Source organism: Labrus mixtus, chromosome 2 (genome assembly GCF_963584025.1).
Source record: "Labrus mixtus chromosome 2, fLabMix1.1, whole genome shotgun sequence".
Lineage (NCBI taxonomy): Eukaryota > Metazoa > Chordata > Actinopteri > Labriformes > Labridae > Labrus > Labrus mixtus.
This window is the reverse complement of record NC_083613.1, coordinates 4,459,936-4,479,597: the sequence shown is the minus strand read 5'-3', so window position 1 is coordinate 4,479,597 and position 19,662 is coordinate 4,459,936. Positions and strand designations below refer to the sequence as shown.

The 19,662-nt window shown below is 39.6% G+C and overlaps 1 protein-coding gene across 12 annotated transcripts in view; it reads right to left on the bottom strand.

Annotated features, from left to right (window-relative positions):
- rims1b (regulating synaptic membrane exocytosis 1b) overlaps positions 1–19,662 on the bottom strand; it is an 83,998-nt gene that overhangs the window by 19,722 nt on the left and 44,614 nt on the right. For 5 of the 12 annotated variants that reach the window (XM_061048042.1, XM_061048122.1, XM_061048066.1 and 2 more), the window contains exons 6-18: positions 14,105–14,145; positions 13,828–13,938; positions 13,545–13,644; positions 12,105–12,228; positions 11,596–11,642; positions 9,975–10,090; positions 9,746–9,876; positions 8,736–8,907; positions 8,438–8,591; positions 8,148–8,204; positions 6,423–6,576; positions 4,666–4,788; positions 3,364–3,426 (exon numbers count right to left, since the gene is read on the bottom strand). In XM_061048042.1, coding sequence (XP_060904025.1) covers positions 3,364–3,426; positions 4,666–4,788; positions 6,423–6,576; positions 8,148–8,204; positions 8,438–8,591; positions 8,736–8,907; positions 9,746–9,876; positions 9,975–10,090; positions 11,596–11,642; positions 12,105–12,228; positions 13,545–13,644; positions 13,828–13,938; positions 14,105–14,145 — 1,393 coding nt within the window. Of the gene's footprint in view, positions 1–944; positions 1,065–2,773; positions 2,852–3,363; positions 3,427–4,665; positions 4,789–6,422; positions 6,577–8,147; positions 8,205–8,437; positions 8,592–8,735; positions 8,908–9,745; positions 9,877–9,974; positions 10,091–11,595; positions 11,643–12,104; positions 12,229–13,544; positions 13,645–13,827; positions 13,939–14,104; positions 14,146–19,662 lie in introns of all 12 variants that reach the window. The other 7 variants (XM_061048050.1, XM_061048074.1, XM_061048100.1 and 4 more) reach the window with 2 other exon arrangements.

Below are 19,662 nucleotides of genomic sequence, written 5' to 3'. Positions count from 1 at the left end.
TTCAAAACATTAAGAGCCTGGGAAGGAGACCCTCCACAAAGTGAGTTGATTCATAGCTTGGTCATAATAAATGTTCAAATTAAACAAGGGTGAAGAATAATGAGAAATAAAATAATCATTATCAATTCATAAATAATGTAAGATGATTTGAAAAAGAAAGGGAAAAGGACACTACTATACAAATAAAAATGTTTTATCTGCACAAGTCATGAGCATGGATGACTGAATTTATGAACGTGTTCAATGATAAATAGAGAACTCTAGAAAGTGTTTAATATATTCTAAAACCTATATACACATGCACACACTCACACACAAACACATATTTTGTGTATTCATGTATCCATCCATCCGTTATCTATACCGCTTTTTCTCATTGGGCTGGAGCCGATCCCAGCTATGAATGGGCGAGAGGCGGGGTTACACCTTGGACTGATCGCCAGCCAATCACAGGGCCGACATATTAAAGAGACAGACAACCAGACACACTCAACACTCACACCTATGGACAATTTAGAGTCAGCAATAAACCTAACCAGTATGTCTTTTGACTGTGGGAAGAAGCCGGTGTACCCCTAGAGAACCGACACATGCACAGGGAGAACAAGCGATCTCCACACAGAGAGGCTCCTGATTCAAAACAGGATCCTTTCTGTGAGTCAACAGCACTAACCACTGCACCACCACAGCCCTATTCAGGTATCCTTTATCTATAATGAATGATCCATTTCTGAAATGTATTAGTTTATTTGTTTTTATAGTCCTATGTATATTTCAATATTAATTGTCTTATTCTTTCTTTTCTGTCTTTGCACTCTATGACTCTATATGGAAATATCCTCTTCAGCTTCGGTTAGGCTGGTCACCCAATATAAAGGGAGAAAGAAGCAGTTGTGGGTGAAGGAAGGACAGGGGGAGGAAGTTTGTGCATGTTTTGTTCTTACCTAACCGTGACCTCATCAGTGAACCTTAGCACACGGTGTGTAAGGATGCTACGAGGCATGGTGCTGCCCCCTTCCTGCCTGGAGGGCGGCTTGCTCTTTAGGCATGCAGGGAGGGTTGAGCTGAGTGCCAGAACCCCCAACCATAACAGGCAGAGGAAAGCCCGTGTGCAAAAAACAAAAAACAAGGCAAAGGAAAACAAAATGACACATGCAACTGGCAGAAATATCCAGAAAGAAAATAAATGAAGGGGGGTGGGGGGGGGGGGGGGGGGGGGGGGGGGGACACAGAAGCATGAAACAAAGCTTTGCAGAGGAGCAGGAGACACAAAAAAAGGCAACATCCACATCATCACATTGAAGATGATGAAGTTGATGAACTGCATGCTGTCTGCGACCTCAGAGTCAAATTCATTATGTAAGAGTAGGGATGGTTCCTCCTGCCCTCCCTGTGGACTGACCCCACACACACATATATATGGGGGGAGATTATATGTAATGCTGATTATATAACACCATGTACGGATGTTAAGCATGGAAAGTCGAGCAAACCAAGCTACTATACATCTGTCAAATGTATAGGAGAGCCACGAAGAGGATTAAAGCAGAACACAGGCGAGTGGAGAGAACGCTTGTGCAGGAATGATGCGTTAGGCTACAGTACAGTGACTGATGATTATGTGTTTTTATTAGTGGTCAGAGGAAAGGTAAGATCACGTTTTAAAAACGTACTGATGTGCTTAGGCAAAAATTGAGAGACTCGAATCAACATCTAATGCATATTTGAGAGGGCAGTACTGGTGTGTGTGTGCATGGTTTATGTCGGCTATATAGACAATTAACATTAACGCGTCCACTGCACAGCTCCTACATTGCACCTTTTGTACATTTTGTGTTTTTTATCTTTATCTTTATCTTTATTTTTTATTTTTTATATTTTACATTTTCATATATCTATTTTATATATTATAATATCTTCTTATACTGTATTATTTAAGTTGTTGCTATTTCTGCTTTATTTCCTTGTTAATTGTTTAGCACCAATACACCAAGTCAAAGTCCTTGTATGTGTAAATGTACTTGGCAATAAACCCCGATTCTGATTCTGATTCTGATTCTGAACTTGACGGCCTAATTTTGGACAAAATAAAAAAACGTCCGAAATACAAATCCCATCAATCTTCTGACATAATACTAAGAGCACAACATGCTCTTTATCTAGTGCATATCTTTTATGTGTTAACCATCATATGTATGAAGACTGAACAAAATGTACTATTAATGCTGATGGGATTGGCCTTTTTACGGAGTGATTTATCAAACCAAAGAAAAAGTTCAGGTAAAAATTGTAAAATCAATCCAGTTCTGCTTTGTTAGAATCATATGAAACCAAATTCGTGCTGGAGCAGAAAGTCAGGAGGATTAAGTCGTGCCACTGGCCTGACTAGTTACGAGCTGCAGATGAAAAATAAGTGGTGTGTGTTTCAATAATGATTGCTTTTTGTTATGTCCTAAGTGACGAAACATCATAGATTTGAGATTTGAGATGAAAAATGAAAAGTTTACACTTTAAAATGATTGTATAACACAGAGGGAAGAAAACACAAACTATGAAGTTAGCTTAAGCAGCAACATGAAAAAGCAGCTCTGCACACATTCCCATTAAAGCAAGCACAATCAGCACAGTGTTCTAGGAGAAATCAGGGCATTGAATGCGCTGAGAGGACACTGTCGCAACCAAATGACCATCCAACTCCACAAATGAGTCTGGGAAAGCTGCACAGGCACAGAGCAGGGATAGGACAACACCGTCTTTTAAGCTAGCCGCTTACCTGTAAATGTCTTTATGGATACCGTTTACTAACAGGGGCATTTTTGGGGGGAGTGTGTTGCTGTATCTACCTACGCCCCTGATGTAAGAGTTGAGATTGTGCACATAAAGCAAGACAAGAAACAAAAGGTGGAAAAAAAAAACAAATGCTGTGAGTAAGCAAATCAAATGCAAAAAAAAAGAAGAATAAATTAATCAAAAGAGCTTTGCCTTGTTTGAGATCAGCCACAGAGCAGGTCACTAATCCCCTCACACAGCCACCACTGTGCTGCGTGTGTTTTTTGCTTGATAGTTGTGATGATAGAGGCGATACTCAGACATTCATTTATGAGTTTGCGACAGCTACTAAGCCCCAACATGTCACTCGGAAATATGCACTTTTTTGCAAATGCAAAGAAGCCGACATACACCCTACAGTGTCCATTCAAGATAAACTCGCTGTGTTTGCATGAAAAGTATGACCATTAGGTGTGTTAAGATGAACTTGTTAAAGTATAGTGGGGATGTTGATGATGATAAAATGGCATATTTTATTAAATAATAAAGCTGAATGGTGATCAGTGTCTGTTCTTTTTTTTTTTTTTTTTTTACCTGTTTGTATGCAGGCACTCGGCACTCCCACCTCGGATAGACCTGTGCATCTCCAGGACCTCACTGTCATTGCCATGACGATGGGTTAAAGAATGACAAACACCCCGAGAAAAACACAACAGAAAAGGATGGCAACTCAGACAGGCAAAGTGAATTTATGAATGAGAGAAACCAGGAAATCATAAGTCTAAGATTTCAGTTCAAGTCTGCATCCAGCAGTACAGAATGATTTAACAAACGTAGAGTGTTCTTTCAAACTGTTAGTAGTATTAGTAGGAATTAGTTGAAAAAAGTACATTAAACACATTTGAAAACCAAGTTATTTACCATCGATTCAACCCTTATAAAATACAGCCCTTGCTGAATTGTTTTTTCCCCCATATAGAGTATTGCATGACCCCCCCTTACTGTGCTATGAGTGGCTTGTATATGATTTGCCTTTGGTGTTTTACACAGCTCTTTACCAAGACATAAAACAGATCACTCTTTCTGTCATGTTTCATATAGAAGGTCATGCAGATTTTTTTCTTCTCATTCTCTAAACCAAGACGTTTTAGTGACCTATCCCAACTGAGACCGTTTCATGTTGTTAACCACTTTTTTTGTTGGGATTGGACACCAACACCACTCGGTTAAGAATTCCTGGTAATTTGACACTTTCTTACAGGACTAGTCAATCATAGAGCAGTAGGTTGAGACTAGACTGAGCTCCATTGGGGGGAAATCCTTCTTGTAAACAGTAAACGGCACTGTAAATGGGAAACTAGGAATGTTGCTTGGATAGGGCATCACAACATGGGTCTAGCCAGTAAGCAACATGTAGGGTTTAGCTCTTCCTCTACCATGTCCTTGTCTGCAAGGAATGGAGTTACACTATGATATAATTCCCATTAATAAAAAATACAGTAGTAGCTATGGGTTACGCCCTTTTACCCTGAGTCCTTTCCCTGGTAATGCTCATGCATGGATTTTGGGGAGATGAGGCCTTCAAAGAACAACTGGAGAATGAGTGTGTTTGGCTGCAATCTCTCCTAAGAATCACAAACCCCACCTTTAAAGCTCAATCATTATATATTGAAACATATATATCTATGCATGTTGAAGTTTAGAGCTGCTTTCAAATCATCCCTAAACGGCCCATTAGGAATTCAATGTATGTGCAATCTCATTCTTTATGGTTTTATTAATAGATTTATGTTATGTTATTACTGGTAAATATAATTGTAACTTTTTACAGCAAAGAGTCTTCTAAAACATACTTCATGACCCCATCCCAAAACACAGATTCAGGAAACTGGTTACCTGTCTTCAGAGTACTCGTAGTCTGAGTCCCCGGAGCGCTGGTGCTCCAGGTGGGAGTCGTGGTAGCGGGAGGGGGAAGGCGAGTGGGACTGATGGCGGTTCTGGTGGATCTCATCCAGACTCCTAACAAATAAAAAAGTAAATATCAAATGAGTTTATACTTATTCTTAAGACAAATCCTGACCCATGTCTGAGGCATCTGATGATCCAATATGTTTGTTTCTTTTCTTCAGGTCATATAAAACCCATCTCTGGTTGTTATGATGTCATATATGATGCCAGGTGGCCGTGTGAAGAAAACATGGAAAAAGTCTACTTTAGTTTAGATATATAATGATATATTATATTATTTTTAGATATAAAATGATATCATTGCATTACATATTCTGTTATTATTATTATTGTTCATGATGTTGTTACTCTACCAGCAATAAGCAACGATGTGTTCTACCCAGTGATGGGAAATACTGTGGCATTACTGTGACGCCACTACTATTTGCGATAACTAGTAACAAATTAGTTAAGCCTCTAAATGATGGAACCAATTGTGAGTGGATATTAGAAATTGCACCTCCCACCATACATTCACCCACCGTCTTAAGGACTGGCTTTTAAGCAATCAAAAATGTGAACACCTTTGATAGTATTTAATCTGAGTGCATGTTTGTTGCCATGTATTGTTGTAGCTGTGCTGTCTAACCCATGGTGCTTTGTATGAATGATTGTATGGTTATATGTTTTAATGGATCCAGTATATTGGCATCATGTTATACTCTTGTTATCTGTTGCTCTGTGTATTCTTTAACATGTTTTTTTATTTTTTAGCCACCCTGTGCCTAGCTTAACATCTTGCCAAAGGACTACAGTTGAAAATTAGCCTGCTGGCTAACACTGGCACATTTACAGAAATGTTGATTAATGTGCACTGTCCTTTAAATAATGAAATGAAATGAAATTAGTTTTAAGTTAAATAACAAAATGAACATGGTGAGTTGACGTCTACATGCAGGAAGGAAACCTTCTCTCACACAGAGCTAAACAACATCACGCTTCTTCTAAACTAGCTGTCAGAGAGCGCCGTGCTGCAGACAGTGGAGAAGCAGGTGCAGCTCATGTTAGCTCAGCAGACCAAGGAGGAGACACTCCATACAAACATCCAGCTTGATTTAAAACACCACCTGCTCCAGGACGTGTAAATTGGACTATAGACTGATAGACATGTATGATGTCAGAGGCCTGCTTCATATCAACGGTTGAGTTTGTTGCCTTTAGAGATCTAAACGGTAAAATACCTACACCTTGTGGCAGCACTATTCTGCCACAGCAACACTAAATAATGTGATCAGTAATATGAGGATTGAAGCAAAAAAAGTGACGCTAAAGTTAATTTACCAAGTAACTAGTTACTTTTTCAAATCAGTTACCCAGTTACTTTTTGACTAGTTACTTATTTTTTAATAACGTGGTACTACCTTTAATAACGATTTAATAAATGGTGGGATAAAATGAAATATGCAAACTAAAATAGGAAATATAAGCTGCATTCATTTTCTGACATAAAAAAAAGTGAAATTAGATAAGCAGAGCTGACTGAGGCTGTTGCAGAATATACAGGATATACAACTTGATTAAAAAGAGAAACTTTCAGATGTTTGGACTGGGCATGTAGAGATACTAGTGGATGCTTTGGATATTTTCAGCACCCATTACCCACACTCTATATGTTAACCAGGCAGCTCTGAAAGGTTGATGCTGACCTTTGCATGGGGACGTGTGCAGGCCGTGAGCGAGCCCTGCAGGAGTCCTCTCGGTGAGGAGACACAGAGCGGGAGCGGTGCTGGACTTGCCGCTGCTGCTCAGGTACAGCCAGCGTACTGCCTCGTTCTCTCTCCCTGGAGTTACGCTCTGCATCTACACACACACACACACACACACACACACACACACAAAGATCCAGCACAGATACAGCACAGATACACACACACACACACACAGCAACAACAACAAAAACATCCATACAAATCCACATTCATACAAATATGTTTATCCATTCATGGACACAACACACAATGACACAAAGATAGAAAAACAGACAGACACACACAGATAAAGGCATTATTTGTGTGTCATTTGAGGAAAAAAATGCACTAGTTGTGTGTACCGTTGTTGTACTACCATCTACAATTACAGCTGCCATTCTTTTTGAAGATTGTAGAACATCACATCAGGATGTTTTACAGGAAAATGACCAGCTAGCAAACAGGTTAGCTGGTCATGTAGCCTGAGTGTGACTGTGAGGCTGACTGTTTCTGCAATGTCTTTATCAGACTTGATATCAGTAGTATGCAATAATTATGCAGATAGCAAAACACCCATTTAAAAAAAAAAAAAAGCAGGGAGCCTGTGTAAAACATAAATAAAATCTATGCTTACAAAAAACATTCCCAACCAATGAGCTTACACAATACATTTATGTGAAAAAGATTTGCCAATAATTGCATTGTGTTTTTTAATTATATTCAACACAGTGTCCAACATTTTTAGAATCAGGTTCTGCAAGAAACTGAAAGATTAATAGAACCTTTATATGTACTCAAGATATAAAACAGAGCTGAAATTTGATCCGATAATCGAGTCCCCCCCCCCCCCCCCCCCCCCCCCCCCCACTTTGCCTCTTTTGTTGTTGCTGCTGCTGGAAATATTGAAGTGCAGCCTTCACATTTTAGAACAATTAAATTGTAAGTATTAGTCTGAATACACCATATAGGTGTATATCATAGTACAGTAAATGTGCACAGATTTGTCAAGAAAGTGTTAAAATGTTGATAAAACAGTAACATAAGTATTTATTGGTAATAATTTCTTATTAAGATTGTGGCAAACCAAACCCATTTAGCTTATTCAAACACCAAAATGAAGCTAAAAGTTCTAAGTTTTAGATACATTTAATGTTCCTCTGACAGGAGATTAAGCCACAGCAGAAACAGACCAACAATAAAGCAGTTGTGTGATTCTATTTGCTTCTAATGTGCATGTTAAGTGTCCCTTTTTTGAAGTAGGCAACTTCTGGGCAGGACTCATGCAGGTAGAATGGCAGTAAACAACTGTAGCTCTACAGTCTAACATGCACTCAGTGCGTTAGTGTTTCTACAGTCCAGCAGAGGAGGAGAAACTGTTAACTGCAGCCTCTTGTAAAGTAAGAATACTGCTAAACTGCATCACTATAAAGGCTGGACATTTCCAATAGTTGTGCAGTCCAGGAGCATACTGATGAATTGCCAACTGTCTTTGTTGTTTTAGTTTTTTGCTGACACAGCAAAAAGATTGTTTATTTTAATTTGAATGCAATTACTTCTTAAATGGCGCCATAAGCAGGCTTAGAGTGTTTGTATGGAGGATGCAAAGAAAAGGCTCTCTCACCCAGTGCTGGACGCCTTCAGGCTAATACAAAGTAGTGCTCAGTAACCATGCCCCCCACCCACCTTTATTCACAACCATCAAACCATCATCAAACTCTGTGTCAATGATGCGATGCGACCCTGCACACACACACACACACACACATACACAACACACACACATACAGGACAGGGTTGAGAGGTTCTATTGTCAGACACCAAAGAGAAAGCTGGGTAAAGGAAAGGTTAGAAACCGCACGGTCATACACACTATAGCTCAACAGAACAGGGAGTAAATGATACATACACACACATACATATATATGTATAAGCACATAGCCTATTTATATAGCACTTAAAGTAACCACACATACTTTGTAGTTTCTTGCTTGGGCTGTCTCCATGGACGTGTCTGCGTGGGAGGTACGGGGAGGGCTGAGGCAGAGGTATAGAGGACACGTCATGTGTCTGGAGTTTATACCAATGAGGAATATCGTCCAGCAAGGCCGTCTCCAACTCAATCAGGATCTGCGAGAGATGAGAGGGAAAGAGCAGAAGAGTCATACGGTTGAGTAAAAGAGAAGCAGTCAAGAAGATCCACACAGGATCCACTTATTCAGAAGGTAAATGAGACCATTGTAAGTATAGAATATGGATCATGTTTTCTCTCACCTCTCCAAGGAATTCACTCTCCTCCTCCTGGACCCTGGGCTGGTCCCACACTGTGATCTCTAACATTCGTTCTCTAAAGTCCCGCCGATGAACGTGGGAATATAAGAATGTCTGGTTCCACTTGGGATCAGCGCTCTTCTTCACTGTTTTAGTCCGCCGTTTACTTTTATCACTAGGACAAAGGCATGAACACAATAAGCTTCAGAGTGTAAGGAGAACGGGTGTTTCTATAAATAAATAAAAAACGATGAATGTTCTTTTAAAAACAAGTTCTGATGACAGCAATTTTTTCAGGCTTTAAACTTTTGGTATTTTGGTATTTCACTGTAAATTCTGCGATAAATCCACACAATGAAGTTGTCTACACAGGAAATTATCTGCCAACCCAAGTCTTTTATTTGAATTTATTTGAATTTCTCTGTGCAGTGGCCAGCACCTTGGTCAAGGACCTATGAGTAGAAGCTTGTTGACAAGGGAAACAAGATTGCCCAGAGGAAACATATACATGTAGGCAACGTGAACATTCAAATCAGAAACGGCCTCCCTCAACCTTCTTGGAGGGCCCCAGCCATGATTGGAATTCTATTTTGGTTTGAGCCCAGGACCTTTTGGGTACCACAGTCTGGAATAATACCCAGTACTTTCCTATTGTGTCCGAAGCTGAGATTTGAACCTGAGACCTTCTTGTTATGCTAAAGCTAGGGTTAAAACCAAGGATATTGTTGGGATATCCCAACTGGTATTTGAGCTAAGGACCTTTGGTGTGCTTTGGTTGGGATTTAAACTCAAAGTTGGATTTTAAACCTATAAACATCTTGGTGTGCCGTGTCACAAATAGGATAAGATCAATGGATCATCTTTGTTTAAAGCCAGGGCACTTTGTACTTAGCTGCTCTGATATCTAAAGATATCCTGATGTCCTTCAGTTATATTCCTACTGCTTGAAGTACAATAGATTCAATGTGCTTGTGAAATGGACCCATCACATGAAATTAATAAAATGTCATTACCTCCTATCTGGCAGGAAGTACATTTTGACATAGGGGTTCCGAGGTCGTCCGTCTGTACGGGTTGGCAGATCTATGGCTTGAAGGACGTTGACGATCAACTGATGACCCACTTTGTCGTACCACAACTTCACCTGTAAAAGCATAAAGACAGTTCAATGAATCCATATTGATATTCATTAATTGCACAGCATAGCTCCATCCACTGTCTTTCTCTTTATCAGATACTCACAGAGAGCTGTCCAGGCAGTACCATCGGGAGGTCTCGGAGGGTCCCAGGGCTGGTAGGGGACATCACTGAAATAGAAGGACGGTCCATCTTTTGTGACTCAAAGGAACTCGAGCCAGCTGTTGAACAGAACAATTGTTAAATAAAATAACCATCCAATTCGTTCATCCATTTACTTGGTCTTATCCAATGAATTGTTGCAGGGGCAGTAGGTAGAGAAGGTAAGAACAGATGCCCCTCTACCCCACAGTGTTATCCAGCTGTCACTAGGGGGGGGTTCCTTGGCATTCCAAGGTAAGATAGGTGATACAATCCCCTAGGGTCTCCCCTCAGTTGGTCGAGCCCAGGAAACCTCAAAAGGAAGGCGTCCAGGGGGCATCCTGATCAGATGCCCCAACCCCTTAGCTTAATTTATTTCAATGCAAAAGAGCAGCAGTTCTACTCCAGGTTCCCTCCTGATATCTGAGCTCCTTACCCTTCAAACACTAATCAGTGTCAGCTACTATATGATCTAATTTGTTAACCCTAACACAAGCTCATGATCATATGTGAGGATTAGAGAGTTGATACATTTGTGTTGATAAAGCTTTGCATTGAAGCTTAGCTCCCTTTTCCACACAGTATAGTATCAGTTCATTAAAACATCTCCATTACTACTAACTTTACCCTCATTTATCAAAGGATTGCCTCCCTAAAGTGGTGCAAAGGTTGTATGTTCCTGCGACCATTTACCATTACCCCCCATATGCCGACAATACTCAGCTGTATGTTTCTCTCAGATCAAATAAGCCTGACAGTTCAGGTAATTTACTTACATTTCTCATGGATGCTAAATGCTGGATGTCTTACAACTTTTAAATGCTCTATGAAGATAAATCTGAAGTAATCATAATATTTGGTCATACCCAATCCTCCAGCCTTCTCTACAGGACACTAGGTCCACAAAACAACAACAATTTGAGTCAGACCTTTTCTTTGAAACCCATGTCAAAATCATGTCCAATCTTTCTTTTTCCAAATAAATAATCCAAAACAAGATCCTCCCTCTCACTCTCTTTGCACAAAGTACTTCATGCTTTTATCTTTTTTTTAGATTATTGTAATGTAATTTTAACCAGTATCACTCAGAGCTTCCTCCAATGACTCCATTAGTAAAAACGTTGATTTCTATGGAACACAGAGGATAACCGGCACCAACAAATATATGCACATCACTCCTGTTCTTGCCAGCTCACACTGGCTGCCTGTTTTAACAAATTGATTTAAAGATTGTATTGAATACTTTAAATGCTTTAAATGGTCTTCACCCCAAATATTTAACAGATCTCTTAACACTGTATTTGCCTGGTCGTTCACTTAGATTGGTGGGTGAAGCGCTGCTGGTTGCTCTGATATCCTGGCTGGTCACAAAAAGTGACCATGCGTACGCAGTCAGAGGCCTCTGACCATGAATTTCTCTGCCAATCACAATGAGACAGTCTACATCTTTAGCTTCATTTCCATTGGTAGGCTGCTCAATCCAAAGGTGTCAGCATCAGACACATTGCCCACATGACAACAGGCAAAAATCAGTTCAACAATTCTTAATAAGAAAGGTAAGAAAGCTCCTCCTATTAAAACTTACTTGATTCTAGAGGAGGGTGGGATGACTCTGGGATTCTTGGGATGTCTCTGTAAAAAGGTCAAGAAAGTCAGTGAATTCCTCAATTTCCAAGGTATTGAATCTACATCAAGATGCTTGCAATGTAAAGACAGGTGTACATTCATCTTTAAAAAAAATGAATGAGTAAAAGGCTCATGGCAACCAACAGTTGCACGGCGGGGAAAAAAGCAAGCAGTTGATGTAATACACATCGACATCTCAAACATGATGGTTTGTAGGGAAGAGGAGGATGGTTTTCTCTTGGATCTTAAGATTTCAGGGAAAATTTTCATGAAGGGGCTCCACCTATAAACCAACTCTACTTACTGATATGCTCTATACACTTTTCTCAAGAAGTTTTTGGACATAATTCGGTGGATAGAGCTTTTAGATAAAGGAAGGAGACATATCGAAAGCATCTGTCAGAAAGTCAATACAATTACTCGAGCACTTTAGTAATATTAATCCATTGTTAACAACATTAAGTTTACCCTATAGGTCTTGACACAACAATTTCCACTTGAGGTTCAGCCTTGGATTCAAGGATAATGTTGTAAACTTCTTTCTTTGTTAGTCCAGGCAACGACTTCCCGTTCCACTGCAGCACTTCGTCCCCTGGAACCAAGATGGTTGACACATAGATTACATCTTTAATCCACCCATCCATCCACCCATCCATCCATCCATCCATCCACCAATCCATCCATCCATCCATCCACCCATCCCCACCAATCCATCCATTCATCCATTCATTCATCCATCCATCCCCACCAATCCATCCATCCATCCATCCCCACCAATCCATCCATCCAGGCATGCATCCATCCCCACCAATCCATCCATTCATCCATCCATCCATCCCCAGCAATCCATCCATCCATCCACCCACCCATCCATCCCCACCAATCCATCCATCCATCCCCATCAATCCATCCATCCACCAATCCATCCATCCATCCACCAATCCATCCATCCATGCACCCACCAATCCATCCATCCATCCATCCACCAATCCATCCATCCATCCATCCATCCCCACCAATCCATCCATCCACCAATCCATGCATTCATCCATCCATCTAGCATCCATCCATCCCCACCAATCCATCCATTCATCCATCCATCCATCCATCCATCCCCACCAATCCATCCATCCATGCATCCACCAATCCATCCATTCATCCATCTATCCATCCATCCATCCATCCCCACCAATCCACCCATTCATCCCCACCAATCCATCCATCCATCCATCCCCACCAATCCATCCATCCATGCATCCACCAATCCATCCATTCATCCATCCATCCCCACCAATCCATCCATCCATCCATCCCCACCAATCCATCCATTCATCCATCCATCCATCCAGCTCAATTTTGAACTTCTCATTAAAATGGGAATCCCAGGGACGAAAAGAGAAGTGGAAATAAATAGGGTTTGCTTTAGCAGCTGCTGACTAATATCTGAAAACTAACATTGAATAGTGCACCATTGCATGGAGAATGTGTTTTCCGATTTAGCCCACGAATTTTCCTTTTTCAACAAGATCACATAATGTTGGCTATAATCTGTTCTCGGTTTTTTTCTTAAGAATCAAACTCTTGCTCTAATGTGACATATTGACCAAACAAAGCTTAAAGAAACTAAAAGCAATTCAAGCCTTCCTTTATAACATTTTAAAATAATCCATTTGTATTCAAGTAGAAGATAGGAAGCCAGCAAGCTTCAAGTTCTTTGCTCAATTTTACTCCCATTATCGCAGGAAATTAAGTTTAAGTTAACTTTTTTAAGAACAATATTGTTGCTCTAACTGAATTACAGTACTGACTTACTGTACATTTAATAGAAAAATAAACTATCACCATTATAAAACAAGTATAGATAAAAGAAAAGTAGCTCCTGAAAAGGCATTCTTATTGGATTTATACCTGCTCGTAGGTGTCCCACGACATCTGCCAGGCTGCCTTTCTTAACTTTTGTGATAAAGGCCCCGAGTCTCCCTATCTCTGTCATCTTCCCTCCAACCACCTGCGCATTTTGGAGAAAAAAGACAAAGGATAGGATCAGAGGTACATGCTGGATTCAGTTATTGCTCAACAGGCAATATTCAACATGCTGTCTGTGTACATGTACAGCACTACATAAAAATATGTACACATTATTTAAAGCTAAGAGCGATCCTGGTCCAAATGTGATTTCCTTCCTGCTTACTTTTAGGCCAAGGAGCGAGCCAGCCTCCCGCGGCATGGCTGACCTCTTGCTTAGAGTGATTCGTCCAATTAGGTGGTCACCCTCCTTGGATGGCTGCCACGTAACTGGATGCTGCAGAAGAAGTTGTGAGGCATTGTATGAACAAACAGAGAACAAAAATGGTTGAAAGAAAATGGCAATAAGTGTTAAACCATTTGTTCATGAAGCTTTATGAGTAATTATAAGGGCATAACATAGCCCATCCTGTCATGAATCTGTTGTGTTTGCTTTAACTTACATGCCAAACTGTAGGATCTAGAGAATGACAATCCCAGTCACCTGTATGGAGAAAATGAAAAAGGAGGGAAGTTAGTTATGCTTCTCTGTCTGTACTAAGGACAAATGATTCTTGCATGTTTAGCAACTGTACATTATATGGTGTAGTTTATTTTCTATGAATTAAATACAAGTATAAGTTAATCTTCAAATAAAATGACAAACAGACTCAGACACAGTTTGGGGGCCTATCTTTACTATTAATATTGACCCTTATTCTGATAGAAAACACGGAGGGATTCCACTGATTGCAATAAGAATTCAGATTGTATTGAAGTGAGTTAAAAAAGACCCTACTGCTTAGTAGATGAATTACCTCAGTAAACATTTTCTAATGACTTAATGGTCTTAGTCCCTTCTTTCAAATCTTGTTAAATTAGGAATCATTATCATTTAATAAAAGTAGTCCGTTATCTTCAAGACTGACCTCTTATTTCTTTTTGTTTCCATCTTTGATCCCAACCTGATGTACATGTCACGCACAAAAAGTATGAGAATACCAGAGGGTGTTATCCTTTTGGAGGAGATCAAAATGTTGCCAAACTGTGACATGAAATTTTAAAAATAGCTGGTGATGAAGACATGGGATATTTTGGGCTTATACCGATATCAATGTTAGGTGGAGAAAAAGTTAGATACCTGCAATATCTATGTTCGATCCGTAAAGATAGATAGATAGACATATTTATATAGAATTTCCCTCGGGATCAATAAAGTATATATCTATCTATCTATATACACATTTATTGCGTTGATCCCTGAAATGCAGCTATCAAACACCTTTGGAAAATATATTATAAAATATATAATGAAATGCTATTTGAATGGTGAATACATGTAGTAATATCTGCGCATATCTGCAGAAAAATTAGCCGATACCGATATTCACTTGATATGCTGATATCGGCCGATATTTGTCGGCTGGTCGATTAATCGGTCGGGCTCTAATAAACTGAAAGACTGTAGATTTGTTACTTTGAAGATTCTCTAAAAATAATCTTTAAATTTTTCAGTTCGAAGGACAGACACTATGTGTATTTGAAGTTTTGTCAGTTTGTACGTACATTATTGTAAAAACTTCTAGAGGAGAATAAAAGTTGAGGGTTTTGTTTTATGTTCATTCTTATTTGGATTGCCCGACAAATCAACAATCGAAGGTGGAGCCTTGTAGAAGAGTAAGGTGTAGCTGAGATGCTACAGAATTTAAGGAATACACATTACTCAGATGTATTCATATAATCTACTCATGTTATGTGTGAAGTTTTTAGGAAAATAAAATATCTTTCATGATTTTAGAGGCTCTTAAAATATGACATGAATTCCACAAAGTCACAGAGTTATTTAAACGACTGATGTTCCCTGATTGGAATTTACAACCTCACATTGCTGAGCTTATCTTTAGTATGTTCATTTGAAAACAGCTGAAAAAAAAACAACTTCATTCATAAACAAACTGATTCACTTCACTGTATGTTGGCAAGTCAAAAGATATTCTTGCCAGAGCCTGGCAGAGATAAAGACACCAGTCACTGTCATAGTTTCCCAGCTCTCATTAACACTGACAGATGGTCGGCCCAAGTAGAAGAACTAACTGGCCCAGCATCATCCGACCAGAGCAGCCTGTAATGTTCACGGCCACTTTTCCACCACAGGAATAAAACAACCACCAGATGGGGGACGGGTAAGGAGTCTCATCATTCTTAGTGCGAGGGTAAAGGAAATGTTGATTCAATTGAAGTTTTTGGCAAAAAGAAGTAAAGAATTCAAAAAGAGATTTCAGGTTTTGTAATGAATATGAAACACGTACTTCTGTTCATTAAAAACATCTTTAGAGATATTCAGTGGGAAACTAAAATAGAAAACAACTGCTCTGACAGGTCAACCAGGGTGTGTGATTGAGATGTAAAAAAAAAAAGTCTCAGTAGACATGACTCGAGTGCTGCTAATCTCAAATCAAAAAATCCACTGAGGATGCTTGAGAAAATAAAAAGCTGACTGTGCAGTTTGAACTTGCTGAGTCAGGTTTTTTTGGTTTTGGAGGATGAACACGCTGGGCAGATTATCTGAGCTGCTCTTCTAACTGATGCTACATCAAAGGATCAGCTCTCTGCAGGAATTAACATGGTATTGTTCTTGATAAATGGTGTTTGTGTGCGCGTGCGTGTGTGTGTGAATTTGTGTAGGGGTTTGTATGGGTCATAGAGCACTCACTCTACAATTTTAGTCTCTGAAATGCTCAAGCTTAACAAAATCCCTCCAATATTGCGTATAAAATGCCTTACATCACCACGTCTTGAACTCCCTCTAAACTGATTAAGGCTCGCTTCTGCCACAGTAAAATATGTCGTGTATTTTTCTGTATAACTTTAACTTAACTTTAACTTTAATTTGTAACATTTAACATCATTTGCTATTCCTTTTAAGGGAAAGGTCCAACCTATTGTGAACCGTTAAAAACACCAGAAACCCTGTGCTGCAGTTGAACTCAGGAGGGCGGGTGTCCTGCTTCAAACAAAGGCTACAGCCCTCGACGCACTCGCCTCTGAGTCACATTGGCTTTGATCTTCCAGCACTGAGTAAAAAGACAAAGTGGCCAGCCTCTGAATATCAAGCATTGAACCTGAAAAGGTAATGCTATATTTCTAAATGTACTTGTTCAAATAGAGAAACATTGAATCAATAATGTGTGATTGCATTTAAAAGTATACCAGCATGTGGGGCGCAGGATAGCCTAGTGGTGATGTCCTGTGCCCCATGTACAAAGTCTATTGTCTTCGTTGCAGCAGCCGTGGGTTCAAATCTGACCTCGGCCCTTTGCTGCATATCCTCCTCTACACTCTCCTCCAGACACTTCCTGTCTCTCTTCAGCTGTCTTAAACGATACTGGATTTGTTTAGCTGATAGGTTAGCAGTTTAGCTGAAGTTAGTTCAAGTAGGTGTAAGGTAGATGTCAAGATGCTAGCAGAGCATAGATTAGGCACAGCAGTTATGGGTAAGGTCAGAACACTTTGTAAAACTGTAAAAAAAAAAATAAACAGAATGAACTTACGCAACTGATGGAAATGTTTGTTGATTTTACAGAGCGCTAACTGCCATGATAGTATACCTGATTGTTGTTAGTGCAATGTCATGGTGTTAGGTCCAGAAGTTAAAATGTATCAGAAGAGGGCAGTCTGTGTGATGGATGAGTGTTTCAAATGTCCCAAAGATTGATATGTCCATTTTTCAAAAAATATACTTCTGAACAAGTTCCTGAAAACTCAAAGTCAAAGACATGATCAAATAACAGAATGGATTTTGCCACTAAACGAGGCCTATTCTGAAAGCACATTGTGTGTGACTTGAGGAGCAGGCCTCAGATTGACAGATTGAATAAATAATAACATAACAGTATACTGTCATTATAAGACAATTAAGACACTTTTGGCTGTATGAAAGTGAAACAAGACGCCTTTGTACCATTGGCTTGCATGAAGTTAACTTTAGCCAGCTGACTGGTCAGCCATTGGTTGTGAGTCTTTCTGGTTTTAGTTATAATCACAAAGGGATATCATAGCCTCTCCGCTCTGCCATCGGCATATTTACTGTCACACTGAATATCCCTGAGAGAAAGCAGGGTGAAGAGGAATGTGTTTCCAAAATTGACATTACACTAAAAAAGTTTAAAAAAGCAATAATCATTTAGGTGATGACCTCAACAGGAAATGGCAGATCAGCCAGAATACAAACCAGTCCAATGCCATCCCAATACAGGGTCCTGTTTATGTCCCTCTCCACATCACCACTATCTGCACTAAAACATTCAGACCAGGAAAATACAAAAGATGGTTTCATGCTGATTCTATGGGGACTTCTGAGGTAATTAATGTTAATAATACACACACATACACAGACAATGGCTATTGTGCAACAATCTGGTACATGGTGTCATCCCAAAACCAGACTTCCCCTTTCTATTTCCTCTCTCCATTATCACCTTTATGTACTTCTTTACACCAAGGAAGAAACACAATTACTTTGAATCACTCCCTTCTTCCGTTTTACTCTAAAGCTGCTGCATCATTAAAACCTCAATCTGTGATATACACTTATATCTGATGGGATGCAGTTCATCTATAGGAAACAAAAGAGTCAATTCTGTCAACATAATCCTTCTATGGGGACTCTTTAAACATATAATCTACTGTTTTGCATGAAAATTACATAACAACATTCTCTTCATCATGTCTGCTTTGCAATGAAAAAAAAAAAAAGCTTGTAATCTGAGCCATAAGCCCCTTTTTCGATCGCAGAAACTTTCAACCGGAAATGGGGACCTTTTGAAGAACTGTTGGCATTCCGACCGCAGGAACCACGGTCTACATTTAGTTCTGGGGAAAAAGACCCTGCTCTGGAGGTAGCACTTTCCAAAGGTCCAGGGACCTTGGGGGGCTCACAGCTTTAGACTCCTTAAGATCACCTGCCATGTTTCAAAGACTGCAGCTGCAAGCCCATTTCTTATATTTTCATCATGCTTTGACTCTGCAATTAAACTGTTTTTTTTTTGGTTTTTTTGACAAACCGTTTTAACAAGTCAATCACTACCAGATAAAACACAGGAGCATTTGGCAAGAAAGCAGACACATCCCTCAGGAAATAGCAAAGACAATAAGAAGAACTTAAAAGCATTAAACATTTGGTTTTGATGGCAATATGAACAACTCCAAATGAAAACTGTTGTTGCTCCATAACTGTTGATTATGCAAATGGTTGGAAAAGTCTTCGCTTCAACTTGAACCAGTGGATATCACGATACATGTGTTATGGCACAATATACAGGTTGCAATGTTGTAAGCAAAGGGACATATTATGGCATAAAATGAACTACTCTGGAATCTGCATGTAAACTATTACTTTAAAATTGAAAAAGTGAAAGTAAGAATTCCTGAACATCTTACAATCAACACTGGTGCACCACAGAGTTGTGTACTAAGCCCTCTTGTCTATACGCTTACAGCACACAACAATTAAGTTTGCCAATGACAGCACTGTCAAATGATGATGACTCTGCCTACAGGGAGGACGTACACTCAGAATGATGCAATCTCAACAAACTTTCGCTTTACACTTCATCAATTTCAGGAAACAGAATTAAACAAAAAACTTGCCCCTCTAATTAGATGAGGGATGGTGGAGAGAGTGACAACCTTTAAGTTTTAGTCACACACGTCTACCAGGACCTCACATGGACTGAAAAAAAGGACTGGCAAAGAAGGCAAAGCAGCATCTCTACATACAGTACTGAGGGCATTGAGAAGAACCAACCAATCTCGGCAGATGCTTGTGTCCTATCGCTGCTCAAACAAAAGCATAATCCATATGGTGTAGTATGCCAGCTAAGAGGAAAAAGCTCTGCAAACGGTCATCAACTCAGTACAGAAGATCACAAACTTACTGTTACATTTCCTTGAGGACGTCTACAAAGTCAGATTTGTACACTGGACTAAAAACATAACATCCGATTCATGACACACTAAGATT